This window comes from Notothenia coriiceps, unplaced genomic scaffold (assembly GCF_000735185.1).
Source record: "Notothenia coriiceps isolate Sejong01 unplaced genomic scaffold, NC01 NC01_scaffold00001443, whole genome shotgun sequence".
Taxonomy (NCBI): Eukaryota; Metazoa; Chordata; class Actinopteri; order Perciformes; family Nototheniidae; genus Notothenia; species Notothenia coriiceps.
The window spans coordinates 260,385-273,929 of record NW_011334144.1 but is presented as its reverse complement, the minus strand read 5'-3'; the positions used below and the strand labels follow the sequence as shown (position 1 = coordinate 273,929).

Genomic DNA, 13,545 nt, shown 5'->3' with positions numbered 1-13,545 from the left:
TCACACATAACGAATACCCTCAAATAGTCTGTCTAACGTTTCCCGGCTGTCGTCGTCGCTAACCTATATCCTGGATACCTAATTGATGTCGTAGCAAAAATACGCAAAATTACGTACACTTCTGGTCCAAAACTCTGGTCTCGTATTTGCGTTCCATGTCCGGTACAATCGCAAAAACCGATGGAATCGCGGATGTACACAGACGCTACATCGCCAAAAACAACTCCATTTACAGCGTTCAAAACATTAGAAAGTTCCACGAACGTCCGGCACCGTCGCACATATAAGACATAGCGAAGGAATACCTAGTATTCCCACACAACACATACGACGTCGATTTCCTATTCATTATTCCCCCGACTTTCTCACTATGCAAAGACACGTCTATTGTCACAATCGTAAGAAGCGAGCCCGCCCAGATTAAGTCGTCCAGTCAGCGAATGTAACCACTAAAAAAAATTTCGTTTTTTTCACTTTTTCTACGATCAATTAAATTATGTAACAGACAAAAGAGGCAAGGGGGCAATATACCTAACAATATGTATTGTAAATAAGTAATCAAAATAATTTATAATGTATCCAAGGAATCTTGAACAAAGGACGTTTTACTGCAGAAACCGCTAAAGCCGAGCCTGTTTGGGACCCAGGCAGCCCCGAATTAATTTTTGGGTTATTAAAAACTACTGTAAAAAGGAGATTGAGCCTAGAACTCAAAATAACGAACATTCAAATAAAATCTAAGGTAATAGACAGTGAAAAACGAACATCGACAGGGAATTATGCGTTGACGTTTATACCTTCATATTCCGACACGTACTGAAGGACTCGTCGAAGTTAAACATTTTACGGTCGGACAAAGGAAAAGCGAGGAACAATGGAATGCGCGGTGTGCTGTCTACCCGTCCAACAAGTACCTCTCCTTCTTCTGAAAATCCATAAGCAATAAAACTGCTTTTCCGTTTCCAGATATCAGAGCAGGGATATTTCTACCCTCTGCTGAAGCTTGCATGTGCAAAGACACCACCTTTTTTTTTAACATGAGAGTGTGCAGGATACGATTCTATTGGCTCTAACGGTCATTACTTTGAGAAAAAATACTATTAATTTAACCCTTTTAGTAAGGGAAGATATGGTCATTTGTTCTGGGAATGTCGTTTTCGTAGCCTGAAACCTGAAAACAAGGCTTGGGCCGTAACAGGTTGCTCGTTTGTGCACATTTAGAACAGCATACATGACTTAGAATTCCATAGTTTTATACACAATACTTGTCATATGATTGTTCACCCAGAAGTGTGTCCAGGAATAAATGCTGCCCATTGTACAGGAATATGAGATTTGTTAGGAACCCAAAACAGACCTAAAGGAGGCTACACATTGGACTTATACATATATTTGTATCATCTACCGTTTCTTATTCTAACCTATATATGTCGTCCATGTATTTGCTTCTACAGTGACCCTAACCCGTGAGCCAAAAGAGGGTTCAGTGTTAAAGGCCACACACATGGTTCTCTGCTTGACAACCGTATGTATATTTCTCTCTGGAACTGTCCAAATCTCCAAATGCTAAAGTGAAATTGTGCACTTCTTGCATCATGCTTGTTAAAACATCTTAGGCCCCACGGACCCGGTTCCGGGGCCGAAATCGCGTCATTTGCAGGAAACAACGTCTAAGGAACCTTAATATTTAATAAACTATGAATATTTTATATCCATATAATGGGAAAAAACTAATTTAACTGATCTTTTTCATTTTTTCCCCCAAAAAAATACACAATGCTAACAGTGAGCCTCTGAATTAGCCCCAAGCTAAACATGCTAACCTTTTACTGCACAGAAAATCACTCCTAGCTCCCTTATTACTTATCCTAGCTGCACATCCAACACATCGTTTATGATCGTAAAGACACAGAATCTAACGGTGCTCACCTCAACACTGAAAGATACAAACTTGCGACGTTATCAACAAAAACGTACATCAAAACAAGTGGTAACCCACAACGCTAACATGGCTTACCTTCGTCTTTGTCTGGTCTAAACTGGTCTTCATTGGCATTAAAACGATAACAACGATGATGTAGTTTATCCATAGGTTAATATCCAATGTGGCTGTGTCCCCTTTGAAATGTTCTGATAATCTATAAGCAATAAAACTGCAATTCCGTTTTAAAATAGCAGGCCATTCCTAAACTCTGTAGCTTCATTGAATGCGCGAAGACGCCATCTTTATTTTTTAACATGAGTGTGTGCGGGACGATTTCCCTTCGATTATTTTGGCTCTAACGATCAGAAAGAGATGTCACATGTCAAAATCGAAGGAGGGGGGCCAGAGATATGGAAAATCCACCCAAATGGCCCCAGAAGAGGTTTTCTTGGCTAAATCTGTCTAAAAAGGTCAAATATCACTTGTTTTGCATCAATCTTGATACAGGGTACTTATTATATGTTGTACTTTGGATTACTAAAGCTTTTAGTCTACTAACCCATCATCCAAGGTTAGTTTTCACTATAAGTACAAAATGTTTTTTGGAAGGACACTATAATTTACAGTTTTTTACCATGTTCAATCTGAATTTTCTTTAAAATAAAAAACATCTAAATTGATTCTGACTTTTCTACATCCAACTCACAGGTGTATCATTACTTCGAGAAAAAAGATTATTAATGTAACCCTTTTAGAAGGGAAGATATGGTCATTTGTTTTGGGAATGTCATTTTCGAGCCTGAAACCTGAAAAACAGGCTTGGGGCTTAAATCCAGTGTGCCCATGGCTCACCTTGTCACTCCGCTCTGTGATGCCAGTGAAGGGCCTCTGAACTGTCAGATATTAATCAAAGATGTCTTTATCAAATCTCCCATTTCTATCTAATTAAGAACACATTCAAGAACTTTAGTAATTCATGTTTTCATCACCATTGTGTTTTAATTTATGAACACATTTGACAGATAAATCATCCTCTTGCTGCCTCACCCTTTTCAGCCTCACCATTCACAATGTGAGTGAAAGTAAGAGAAATTGCTGCTATTTTATTCCCCTTACGGCAACTCCCAATATGTTTTTTGACCTGATAAATCTATTTTCATGTATTGATGTGTTGAATAAATATAGGTATCATTGAAACACTGTTTTAGAAACTAAAGGGCACCCTTATTAAGTATGTGTGTCACCAGGAACTTTCTAAATGAGACATTCAAAATCCGTTTTTGTCTCTTACCTTAAGTGCTGCTGCAAGCCAAGTTTTTGTCACATTTAAATGCACTTAATCTCCACTCAGTGTCAGCCCGGCTCCAGAGGCCCATCCACAAAGGCCTAATTGCACAACAAGCACATAACGAATCACTGGAAATAACAGTGTCTGTGTAAAGAACACCCAAGGCTCTTAAAGCTGTGAATTGTAAGTGCAGCCTCCTCCGTTCTGGGTGAAATGGCCCCATGGATCTTCATAAAGAGGTCACAGCTCCCCGCACCACAGCCGCTGACATCCATCTGAGTCCCACAGGGTCCCCTCTTTAATGTGTGTGTTTGTGAGAATGCGAAAATTCCCAACGGCCATCAGTGTATGATATGGGAGTGCACTGTATTAATCACACTGACCTCCGCATGGAGAAGTGACGGAGGAAGCTAGAGGAGGGGAAGGGCACGCAAAGGGTCACATGCAGCATCACAGAAGGTGGACAGATTGGGGACAGGAAGGAGAAGAAAAGTCATTAGAGAGTATTTGAATGCAGAGTGAGGAAGATATTGCAATAACATGAATGAATTACTAACATACATGTAGAAAAGATTTGTTAAGAAACTTTTAAAGTGTCGTTCTTATTTCAGATTTTCTGTGTTCATCTAGTTTGCAATTTTATGTAAAGCTATTAATCAGCTACATTTTGTCAATGTCTAGAATAGTCTTTAATGGGATTTAAGTATTGGATGCCACCAAATAAGTTTGAGAAAAGCTGCCATATGTTACAAATATTAAACATATTGCCTCATTTCTCAAAAAAGCATGTTGTAAAGGGCGTTGATTTACCAGCATGTTTGACTCTACTATTGCTGAGAGTCTTTACAGAGACTGCTTCGTGTAGCCTTTTATCCTCTGCTGGGAACTTTTTGCACATCTTAGGATACTCTGCAATAAAAAGTGATTTCAAGGACCCCTATAGGCCATTGGATTTAAGCCATAAAACAGCCGGTAATAGGATTTATAAAAGGGGTTACCAGAGATAGGCTACACTCTCAGGTCCCTTTTTCATTTTCACTTCTTTGTTGTTTCCACAGGTATCTTGTATAAGTGTGGGGTTGGGTGGTGTTCCCATGATCAGACAATTTTCGATGCATGATTCGTGGGCAAGTTAACTTTTCTTGCAAATATTTATTTTCCTACAAAATGTCTTTATTTAATCTAACCTTATTAAAACCCATTATGTGGGAATTTACATAAGCTTGACACATATCAAAATGACTGCATAACAGAGAGGCTTTAAAGAAAAACACAACAATATTTGTTTTGTATTTTGAAGGTAGCTTTGTAAATTAATTAGTGTTATCTCCAATAGCAGATACAAATACTTACTATGATTAAAAGAGTTGGAGACTCTTAACTAAAATGATCTGAAGCATGTTAGTTCAAAATCATAAATAAAAATTGTTTTCATATATGGTTAGGTCCATAAAGTATCAAGGCATGCAACGTTTAAAACTGCAAACTGGTTAAACAGTCAGACCTGTCCCTGTCTTTATCTTCTGAGCAAACGCTAATTGCATTCACAATACAATTAGCCACCAAATGAGTCTTTGACCTCTTGAGCCCTCTGAAGACCCAAAGCAGAGAAGTGTTGCCCTTCTTGTGCATCATCTCAGTAGCCTTTAGTTATGTAACTGAGAGAAGACGTATTAATCAACAACATGTTGTTTGTCCAAGTGTTTGACCTATGCCTCGGAGCTGCAGACAAGCCATTTGACTGGATGTATTGAAAAGGTGCCGTGTACTTGACTGGGCTAAGTGCACCGTGGGTTAAAAAAAAGCATTACCGTGACAGAGCATATAGGCGCTTCTTAGCACTCAATGCTCGGGGGCATGGAGAGAGTTACTGAGGGTGAGCTAACCTTGGGCTCTGCGACTTAAATAACGCCTACACACCAATGGTATGAGTAACAGTAAATACTTAGACACAAAAACACATGACCCTGTTGTCTTGATGCTAATCAGGGACAGCATACACTGCTCTCTGTCACATGCACATCAGGATATTACTGTCACATGGTAGGGTAACTGTACAGCATAATTATATCAGCTCCAACCACAGAAATGTACCTATTCATGGTATCTCCAATAAGTCAATAATATGGGGATGTTATTGCTGTATAACAATTACCAGGGTTGGGAGGTCAACTTAAAAAATGGAATCCGTTATAATTACTAATTACCTGTAAAGAAAAATGTAAACAGTAACCTAATCCTAACATTTACAATATAAAACATATGGTACCTGATTACTTTCCATAAGTTTTGGTTAACCTCAATATATCAAATGCAATGACAATAAATACAATATTCAAGACTTGCTTCACTTGGTGCTGTTTAAATGTGTGCATATGTGATTCTTAATATATCGCTCTTTATTGTTAAATATAAATTGTAACATTGTAGCCCTTGTAGTAATCCAAATGTTTCAATACTGTACAAGTAGTCTGATTATGCACCTTTTTTTCAACTATAAGGGGTGCAATAACCTTTTTTTTATAGACTGATTACATAATCTGGTTACATGTATTTTGTTACACCATAAACCAGAAATTCACATTGATCAGATTCTTAAGAGAGGATTTTGAAAGCAGATGGTTCCCTCTGCTGTTGGCAGCTGATATCACAGGAATATACTTATATAGTTGACTTCATAAACATTGTTTAAAAAAAAAATTGTGAGGGGAACTTTAGGAAACGTGTTTTCAATTAATATGTTAAATAATTTGGGTTTGCAGGGACTTCACATTAATACATGTCCTGCAGAACTAGCTATATATCGGCAAAAGAATGTGGACAAATAAATATCAATCGCTAAAACATCATGTTATATTAATGATTTCACACTGTATATGATCAAATGTACATAAATACATAATACATCAAATTCATTAAAAAAACTGTTTTAAATAAAGACTTTGTTTTAACGTAATTGCATCTAAATCATATTTTAATAATCAGTCAACACAATACATTTTATTTGCAATCCTTAAAACAGGAACAAAAAAGCTGAGAAAATAATAAAAAAGGTATTTTTTGTGTATTCTTTTTACACCATTTTACTAGATATGCCACTATGTATAGTACATAAATGAAAGGATTTCCTATACAAATCCATATATCCCTCTTAACTTTCTGTATCATGCACCTTTAGGAGCTACTAGCTGCTCAAAGTGCCACTGTTGTCTGGAGTGATGGGTGCAGGGGCGCAGGAAGAGGCCCCCTGTCTTCACTTCTTTTGGGCTGCTTTGTGGGAGCCCTCCTTCCTTCAAAACCTCCAGACACAGCTGGGACTGCTGGTGGACGAGCTGACCGCTCAGCTGTAAGAGAAAACAGACCGTTAGCCGAACACTCACTCTGACCATCTATTCAGATAATAGTAACTTTCTGCCTTGCCTTTATGAACGTCCACTGCAGTCTGCTGGAGGTTGGTCGGCGCGTGGGGCACGGAGATAAGACCGCCCTCTCATCCTTGGCGTCCAAACACAAAGCCCCCATTGGACCCCATCGCACTTCTAACTCAGAGTTCAGTTCGCAGTGCTGCAACGACAACAGAGATCATCTTTGCCACTGTGTGTTAGCTGTCTGGAGAGGTGGTCTTTCGTATAACTTTTACCAATGGAGCTTAGTGACATAGTGATTGATTCAAACAAAGTAGATCTTGTAGAATTAAGTATGAAATTGCTGGTTAACAATAGTGTTAACGTTAGCTATTTCAGGAAATTAAGGGACATTAAATGATTTATGGCACACTTTTGAAATAACATACTTTTTCATCTTTGGTTTTCAGGGTTTGGTTGTAATTGTTCTATGTCAAAGGGCTCAAATCCATGTGAAATCACACATCATTGGTGTTAAAGTCCAAGTAAAGTTTTCTATTTGAGTCTCAAGTCATCAAATGTGTCTGTCCGACTCAAGTCATGTAAACATTTCCGTCTTAGATTTTTATAACAGTGTCATGGTTACCTGGCTGCCTGTCCCACTGCACGGTGCTATGTTCATGGCCCCGCCCTTTGGCCCCTGCCCTCGAGGGTAGTCTGCACAGCTGCCAGTGCCGACATTGTACAGCTTCAAACGGGAACAAAAATGATATATCACACTGTGTCATGTGCCTCAATGAATAGTACATATTGTGTGTGTGTGTGTGTGTGTGTGTGTGTGTGTGTGTGTGTGTGTGTGTGTGTGTGTGTGTGTGTGTGTGTGTGTGTTCTCTACCTCTCCTGACAGTGCAGGTCTGTCCTGAGGGATGTAAAGCTGTGGGTAAACTGTGGTCAGGTACCAGTGGAAGTTTCTACAGCCCAGACTCCTCTTAAGCCGCAGACGCTCTGTGATGTTAGGGCTCTCAGACTGCAGAGAAAAAAAGAATGATGTCTTTAAATCTTATATATTTGGTAAACATCAAACATTTCCCAAATTGGGATCAATAAAGTTCTATCTTATCCTATATTATCTTAAACACCCAAATCAAGTATTGAAAAATATCCACACCAGTAATACACACCTGTCTGATGAAATGAGCAAGTGTGTCTCTCCTGTAGAAGATCTTCCTGTATGCGTCCATCCAGGTGTCTGCGACCCGGATCTTGTTCCTCTGGATCAGCTCGTCGTCTGGAAAGCTGTAAGGCAGGTGGTGGTGGTCCAGGTGGGCCACACGGGAGCAGGGAACCACCTCCAAGGAGCCCCCGCATGACCACACCTACAGGAATAGAGAAACAGGTTTGTGGCCCTTTAGGTTTGCTTTTTGAGTTTCAATAAAAATCAATTTGCAGCTTGCGAAAAATAGCACATTCACAGTCTTATCTGTCATAAACATGCTACAATTCCCAACTGTCATTTAGAAAGTTGTCAAAAGAAAGCAAGTGGTCATATAACATTTCCCTTTTCAAACTTGAACCTTTGTCAACTGGCCCAAGCCTTCCCAGACCACTATCAACCTGAGATTTCCATTTGGAAAAGGCATCATGTCCCAGCACTACATTCCTGAGTCCCTGACAGAAGGCAACTGAATCACTCAGCCAAAGCATCGCTTAAAAAGATGAGGTGACTTAGGATGAATAACCAATGCAATCTGTCTTCCCTCAGTCCTGTGTGAGCAGCTGAATTGGAGGACTTGGATAGGAAAATTGATAATTTAAATATGTTTTGCTTTACCCTGATAGACAGCTCAATTTGTTCCTCTCCCCACAGCAGCATCCCAGGGTCGTAGGCTCCCACACTCTGGAAGAAATGTCGGTCAATAGCCACAACTCCGCCTCCTAACACGGGGCTCCTGTTGGTACAGAATCTGAATCACTTGCCAAGAACAAACACAGGAGAGACAATAAAACTCCAGTCTAAGTTAGCAAGGACACACTGATCTCAGAAAACAGCCTAGAGCAGTGGTTCCTTTTGGCTTATGAGCCACAAAGTCACACCTTGTCAAGGTTGCTGTATATTATGAGCTATGAGCACTTACAGAAAGAACCATTTGTATCTCCTTTTATGCTCTCGTGAAAAATGTGATCAGTGCTTCCTCTCAGGCTTTATTCAACATTCCTTCTATATTAAACTGCTGTATACTCGTGTCATGGGAGCACAATTGATATCATCTAGCTGTGAACTCACTGCACAGGTCGAACTGCTGAGTCTGGGTCCTTTTCTTGCAGCTCAGGCTTAGATTCCCAGTAGAAGTCCAGTCTCCAGTCAAACACTCCCCTGACTGGCCACTGGGTGGCATTGTACTGGAATGTCTGCCAGTCTATCACATCCATGATGGGGGATACCACTCTGGTCCTGCGTACAGACCCCACATTAATAGGAACAGTCATTAAAATATGTTTTTTTTGTATTGAAATGCATCAAGTATGGTAATTCATAATGAGGCTGATGTTATGAATTCAAAATATGTTTTCACAGTCAAGATTTGATAAGCTAATATCCTTTTAAAGTACCAGCTTTTCTTGGTCAACTTTCACTTAGTATTCTACCCCCCCCTCTTAGTAATGGTCATTTTGGGTCTCTTTGTGGTCATGTTATGTCACTTTGGAGTTGTTTTGCATCTCTTTGGAGTTGTGTTGTGTCTTTTGAAGTATTTTTAAATATGTTAGTGGTCATTTTGCATCTCTTTTTAGTTGTTTAGAAAATGTTTCATGTTGTCTTTTTGAATATCTGTGTTTTTTTTGTGTCACTGTTGTTGTTTTGTTGCTGTTTTGCATCTCTTTGATGCTGTTGCTGTTGCTTTGAGACTCTTGCCTTCTTTGTGGTCATAATTGCTCTCCTTGTCAATGTTTTTTATTGACTTCCCAACAAGATAGATTGCATGGGACCTTCTGACAAGTGGCTTATTGACCCCTTGGGCTGTGTGCAATGAGTAAAGAAGAACAAAAGGTTTCTCATCAGTTTGTGTTTACGTGTTTCTTTTTAACTGCCAATATACAGTATGTGTTTAATGTGTCTCAGGCTTATGTCGCCAAGCCAAGTTTTGAAACACGCACAGTTTATTGGAGTCTTTTCTGGTTCACATATGTTGTTTCAGATATTTCTCTCTCGCCTGGTGATGCTTGGAGGAAATTAAGTTAGAAGATTAAACATAGGGGGGTTGGGAAAAGGGTCAAATATGTGGCTGTGGAGTTGAGCGGTTGCAGATTCCAGGTCTGAGAGTTCAGCCTAATTACCTAGTCTAATTAGAGCCACACTGCAGGCAGCCTGAGACACAAGACTGGAGCCAAATAATGAGAGCTGAGCTTTGGATACACCCACAGTGCATGTCTCCCATGACATACTAATGAGTAAAGACAACTAGCAACTCTGAACCCTCCATTTTCTCACTTCTCCCAAGTGGTTCTGTCAAACAGCAGAACACAGGAGAGAAAGAAACAGACAGAGTTTGGGCCCCACTGCTGGGTTGTTGTTTTCAAGACCAAATGTATGTCTTAATTCTAACCCTCCCCTTATTGTAAAGTGATTTCGAGTTTATAGAAATACAATTTATTATTATTATAAATTGTTCTCTGTGACAAAACTCTAATTAGTTTACATATTATATTTTTGGGATTCAACCAACAGTCATTTAGAATTAGTGTCATTCAAATGAAAAATCAGGCTTTGGAATACCAATAACTTTGCACAGTTTCATTATTTTTGCACACAATTAGATGTGAGTACCTGTCCTGGGCAACTCTTTCCAGCAGTGGTTCCAGCCAGCCCTTCTGGCATTCACAGTGGGAGTCCATGAACACCAGCACCTCCCCTGCAGCTCTGGCAGCACCCAGAGTACGACACCCTCCAACACCCAGGCGCTTGGTGCTGCGAATCAAACGCACCCCGTCCAGATGAGACACATACTCACTTAACACACTCTTCAGGTGACCTGGGGAGTAAACAGAGGCATGGACACGTGGTCAGATCAGGTCATGGATGGATGAACTGATGTGGCCGGATGGAGGAACTCACCGTGCTGGCTCATGTCGTCCACCAACAGAACCTCCTGCAGGTACTGTTTGGGTGCCGTGTCCAGCACGCTGTGCACGGTGCGCAGGAGCGTGGACCAAGCCTCGTCATGGAAACAGATAACAACACTGGTAGAGGGCAGAGACTCGCTGTATTGCTCCCCAAAACACCTGTGGAGTGGAAAGCAAATGCAGATCAAAGCGACACATTCATTTACTTTGAAAGCATCAGAAGTTGGGTCGGTTCGGCTGATAAGTCTTGGTGTAGGCTATAGCCTATTTTAAGTCCGTGCACTCACTCGGGATGTCGTGCCTCGGGCAGCCTGCGATGGAGAGAAATCTTCTCGCTGACCACCTCGTTGAAGCCGTATTTCTGTACCACAGAAGATTCCACTTCCCTCTCCTCCAGCTGCACCGCTTTCCCCATTTCACCGTGCGTCGGGGGCGCAGGGGTGCGGGTGTCCTTATTTGCTCCGGGCAGAAGCACCTTGTAAGTTCCCTTCCTCTGTTGTGGGTTCTTGGTGCCCTGCATAGATGGCACAAATAAAAGCTGGTCCTCTTGCAGAGATTTTAGCGGGGCGAGATCCACACCGAGCTCTAATGCAGGGTCCCGCGAGTCCACGATGACCTCCAGGTCATTGGGGATCCCCTGGAGGGGTCGGCGTGGAGGGACAGGATTGTGGTGACTGTGGACTCGGTCCCTGTTTAAGAGGTCCGAGAGAGCCAGAGTTACCAGGGCGAACCCGAGCAGTAGCAGCCAGAGGCAGAGCACCTTCCTCCTCCGGACTATGGCTCTGCCCCACAGCCTCATCATGAAGAGTGCAGAGAACAGGATAGGAAATTGACCCACCTTGAATGACCCATTTTTTTTAGCTTTGACTCAACTTTGAGTTCGATTACATTTCAGCACTGCATGGATAATCCAAAAAGCAGAAAGACAGGCTAAATAACTAGCCCCGTTAGTCTTCTGGAGTGTATCGCTGCATCCATGGAGCAGCAGACCTGGGATGGGAGTGACAGACGAGGCAGGTTCAAGACACCCCCTCAACTTCTTCTTTCATGTAGGTGCGCACACTTTGCCTCTCACCCAGCTCATCCCGGGGTCCTAAAGCCCGCGTCGATCCGAGCTCAAGGTCTAAAGATGCACCTGATTGATCCACCTGCTGCACACCTGTATCAACCCTGAAAGCAATCCCAGCAGTTATCTGATCAAAGGGATTTATTTACCAACATTTTCAATAGGCCCAATAGTCTAATGGAAGCCACTGTAATGCAAGCTGCTCCTCTCAAAGTGTTTAATTCAGTCATTTTCATGATTTATTTTTATTTTGAAATGACTCATTTGGAGGACTTTGTGTTTAGTTTTAATTTAATATGGCACCAGTAGTTGTCTTTCAAAACTCGGTTTGTTTCCCAACAGAAAAACAACATTTTTTTATGAATAAGTCCACGTTGCAGTGAAATGAGGCAATGTTTTTATTCTTCCTGCAGTTTGTGAGAGTCGGCATGGTGGAGGCGTCTCCCCGCTGCGTCACACATCAAAGATGTTATCTCTGGCCAGCTGGCGGCGGGCCTCGCAGTCCCATGACCGACTGTCGATGCTGGGAAGCGGGGCGGTGGTAAAGTCGGTCCCCGGTTCTCCGAGGAGATCTTGGCAGTCTGCTTTCAACTGAGTTCAGACAACCATGCATAGTCCATCTTTATTTGACTTTTTTAACAAGTGGAAATAGTTGTCCCTACTTTATCAGAAGGAATTTTACAAAGAGGCACTAAAATAAAAAATGTAGAGAAAACGCCCTAAATGTGAGGTAAGGAATGGAATATGCAAAACTTTCCTAATGCTGTTACCAAGTGGCCTCAGGGTGGTGTTTTCTTTATGATGGTGGCCAACAGGTCAGTCTGTATACCCAAAGTGTCTTCACCACACCAGAAAGGAAGTCCATATGAGTCAGCATGCTTCACACACTCTGCTCTGTGTTGTGGCTGGATGGAGTTGTGAAAGGCAGCTTGGCACCCCCTGACAGTGGTGTGGGTGTCTGGATGGGCTGAGTGAGCGAGTGGGATTAGCAACTCACAGCCTTCCTCCCATTGTTCTCAAAGACACTCACCTCCCCTCTGCTCAGGATGACAGGGCAGAATGACTCGTGATGATTATGATTACAGTACACAGAGGAGGGTTGGGGACACCTGGAGAGACAGATTGAGAAGTTGAAAGAGTAAAGGAGGGTTTCAGAGCAACAAGATGACGGTGTTGCAAAGAGGGTGGAAATGATAGAGACATGAAAGATCACAGAGACGGAAAGAGTTTAGAAGTTACCATTTCTTCTGTCTCCTTGTGGGAATAAGTTTAGAAGCTTCAAGATTGAGAAGAAAGAAAGTCCTCATGTCTTTCCAGTGCTGCACAGTGAACACTCCCATATGTCCCGACCTGCAGCCAAAACACACACTGAATTGGAGGTTCCACGGCCAGCACATTTGCAGACAGACGCATAAACATAAATGGAGCATGGATACACACACACACACTTATAGAGACACACACACACACACACACACACACACACACACACACACACACACACACACACACACACACACACACACACACACACACACACACACACACACACTCTGAAGGTCCAGTCCATGTACTCTGCAGGAATGAGACTGCATTCCACCATTCGACCAGAGGCCAGGGCTGTAAAAGAGAAGGCACGACAAGCACGAGAGAGAGAGAGAGAGAGAGAGAGAGAGAGAGAGAGAGAGAGAGAGAGAGAGAGAGAGAGAGAGAGAGAGAGAGAGAAGAGAGAGAGAGAGAGAGAGAGAGAGAGAGAGAGAGTACGAGAGAGAGACGAGAGTACGAGAGTACGAGAGACGAGTAC

At 41.8% G+C, this 13,545-nt stretch overlaps 1 protein-coding gene and 1 long non-coding RNA gene across 3 annotated transcripts; both read right to left on the bottom strand.

Annotated features, from left to right (window-relative positions):
• Positions 1–5,602: 5,602 nt before the first annotated feature.
• LOC104961021 (polypeptide N-acetylgalactosaminyltransferase 15) lies at positions 5,603–11,721 on the bottom strand. The gene is made up of 10 exons (XM_010789221.1): positions 10,963–11,721; positions 10,668–10,834; positions 10,380–10,584; positions 8,841–9,008; positions 8,388–8,505; positions 7,738–7,932; positions 7,452–7,583; positions 7,203–7,304; positions 6,633–6,776; positions 5,603–6,556 (listed from the first exon to the last, which is right to left on the bottom strand). Exons 1-10 carry the CDS (start codon positions 11,475–11,477, stop codon positions 6,377–6,379), a joined length of 1,926 nt encoding a protein of 641 aa, XP_010787523.1. The 5' UTR covers positions 11,478–11,721; the 3' UTR covers positions 5,603–6,376.
• A 14-nt stretch (positions 11,722–11,735) lies between these two features.
• On the bottom strand, positions 11,736–13,406 carry LOC104961015 (uncharacterized). Of its 2 annotated transcripts, none has more exons than XR_800047.1 (3): positions 13,292–13,406; positions 12,981–13,091; positions 11,736–12,850 (listed from the first exon to the last, which is right to left on the bottom strand). It is a non-coding gene; the product is annotated as an uncharacterized lncRNA (long non-coding RNA). The 2 variants fall into 2 exon arrangements; XR_800048.1 differs by having other exon boundaries at positions 13,294–13,406.
• Between the last annotated feature and the right edge of the window lie 139 nt (positions 13,407–13,545).

Excerpts from the sequence above, each read along its gene's own strand:
- LOC104961021 (XM_010789221.1), bottom strand. The coding sequence starts at position 11,477 with ATGATGAGGCTGTGGGGCAGAGCCATAGTCCGGAGGAGGAAGGTGCTC. Across the intron at positions 10,835-10,962 it reads CCCGAGGCACGACATCCCGA|GTGTTTTGGGGAGCAATACA; the intron begins GTGAGTGCACGG and ends TCCACTCCACAG. Across the intron at positions 9,009-10,379 it reads GAAAGAGTTGCCCAGGACAG|GACCAGAGTGGTATCCCCCA; the intron begins GTACTCACATCT and ends GTCTGTACGCAG.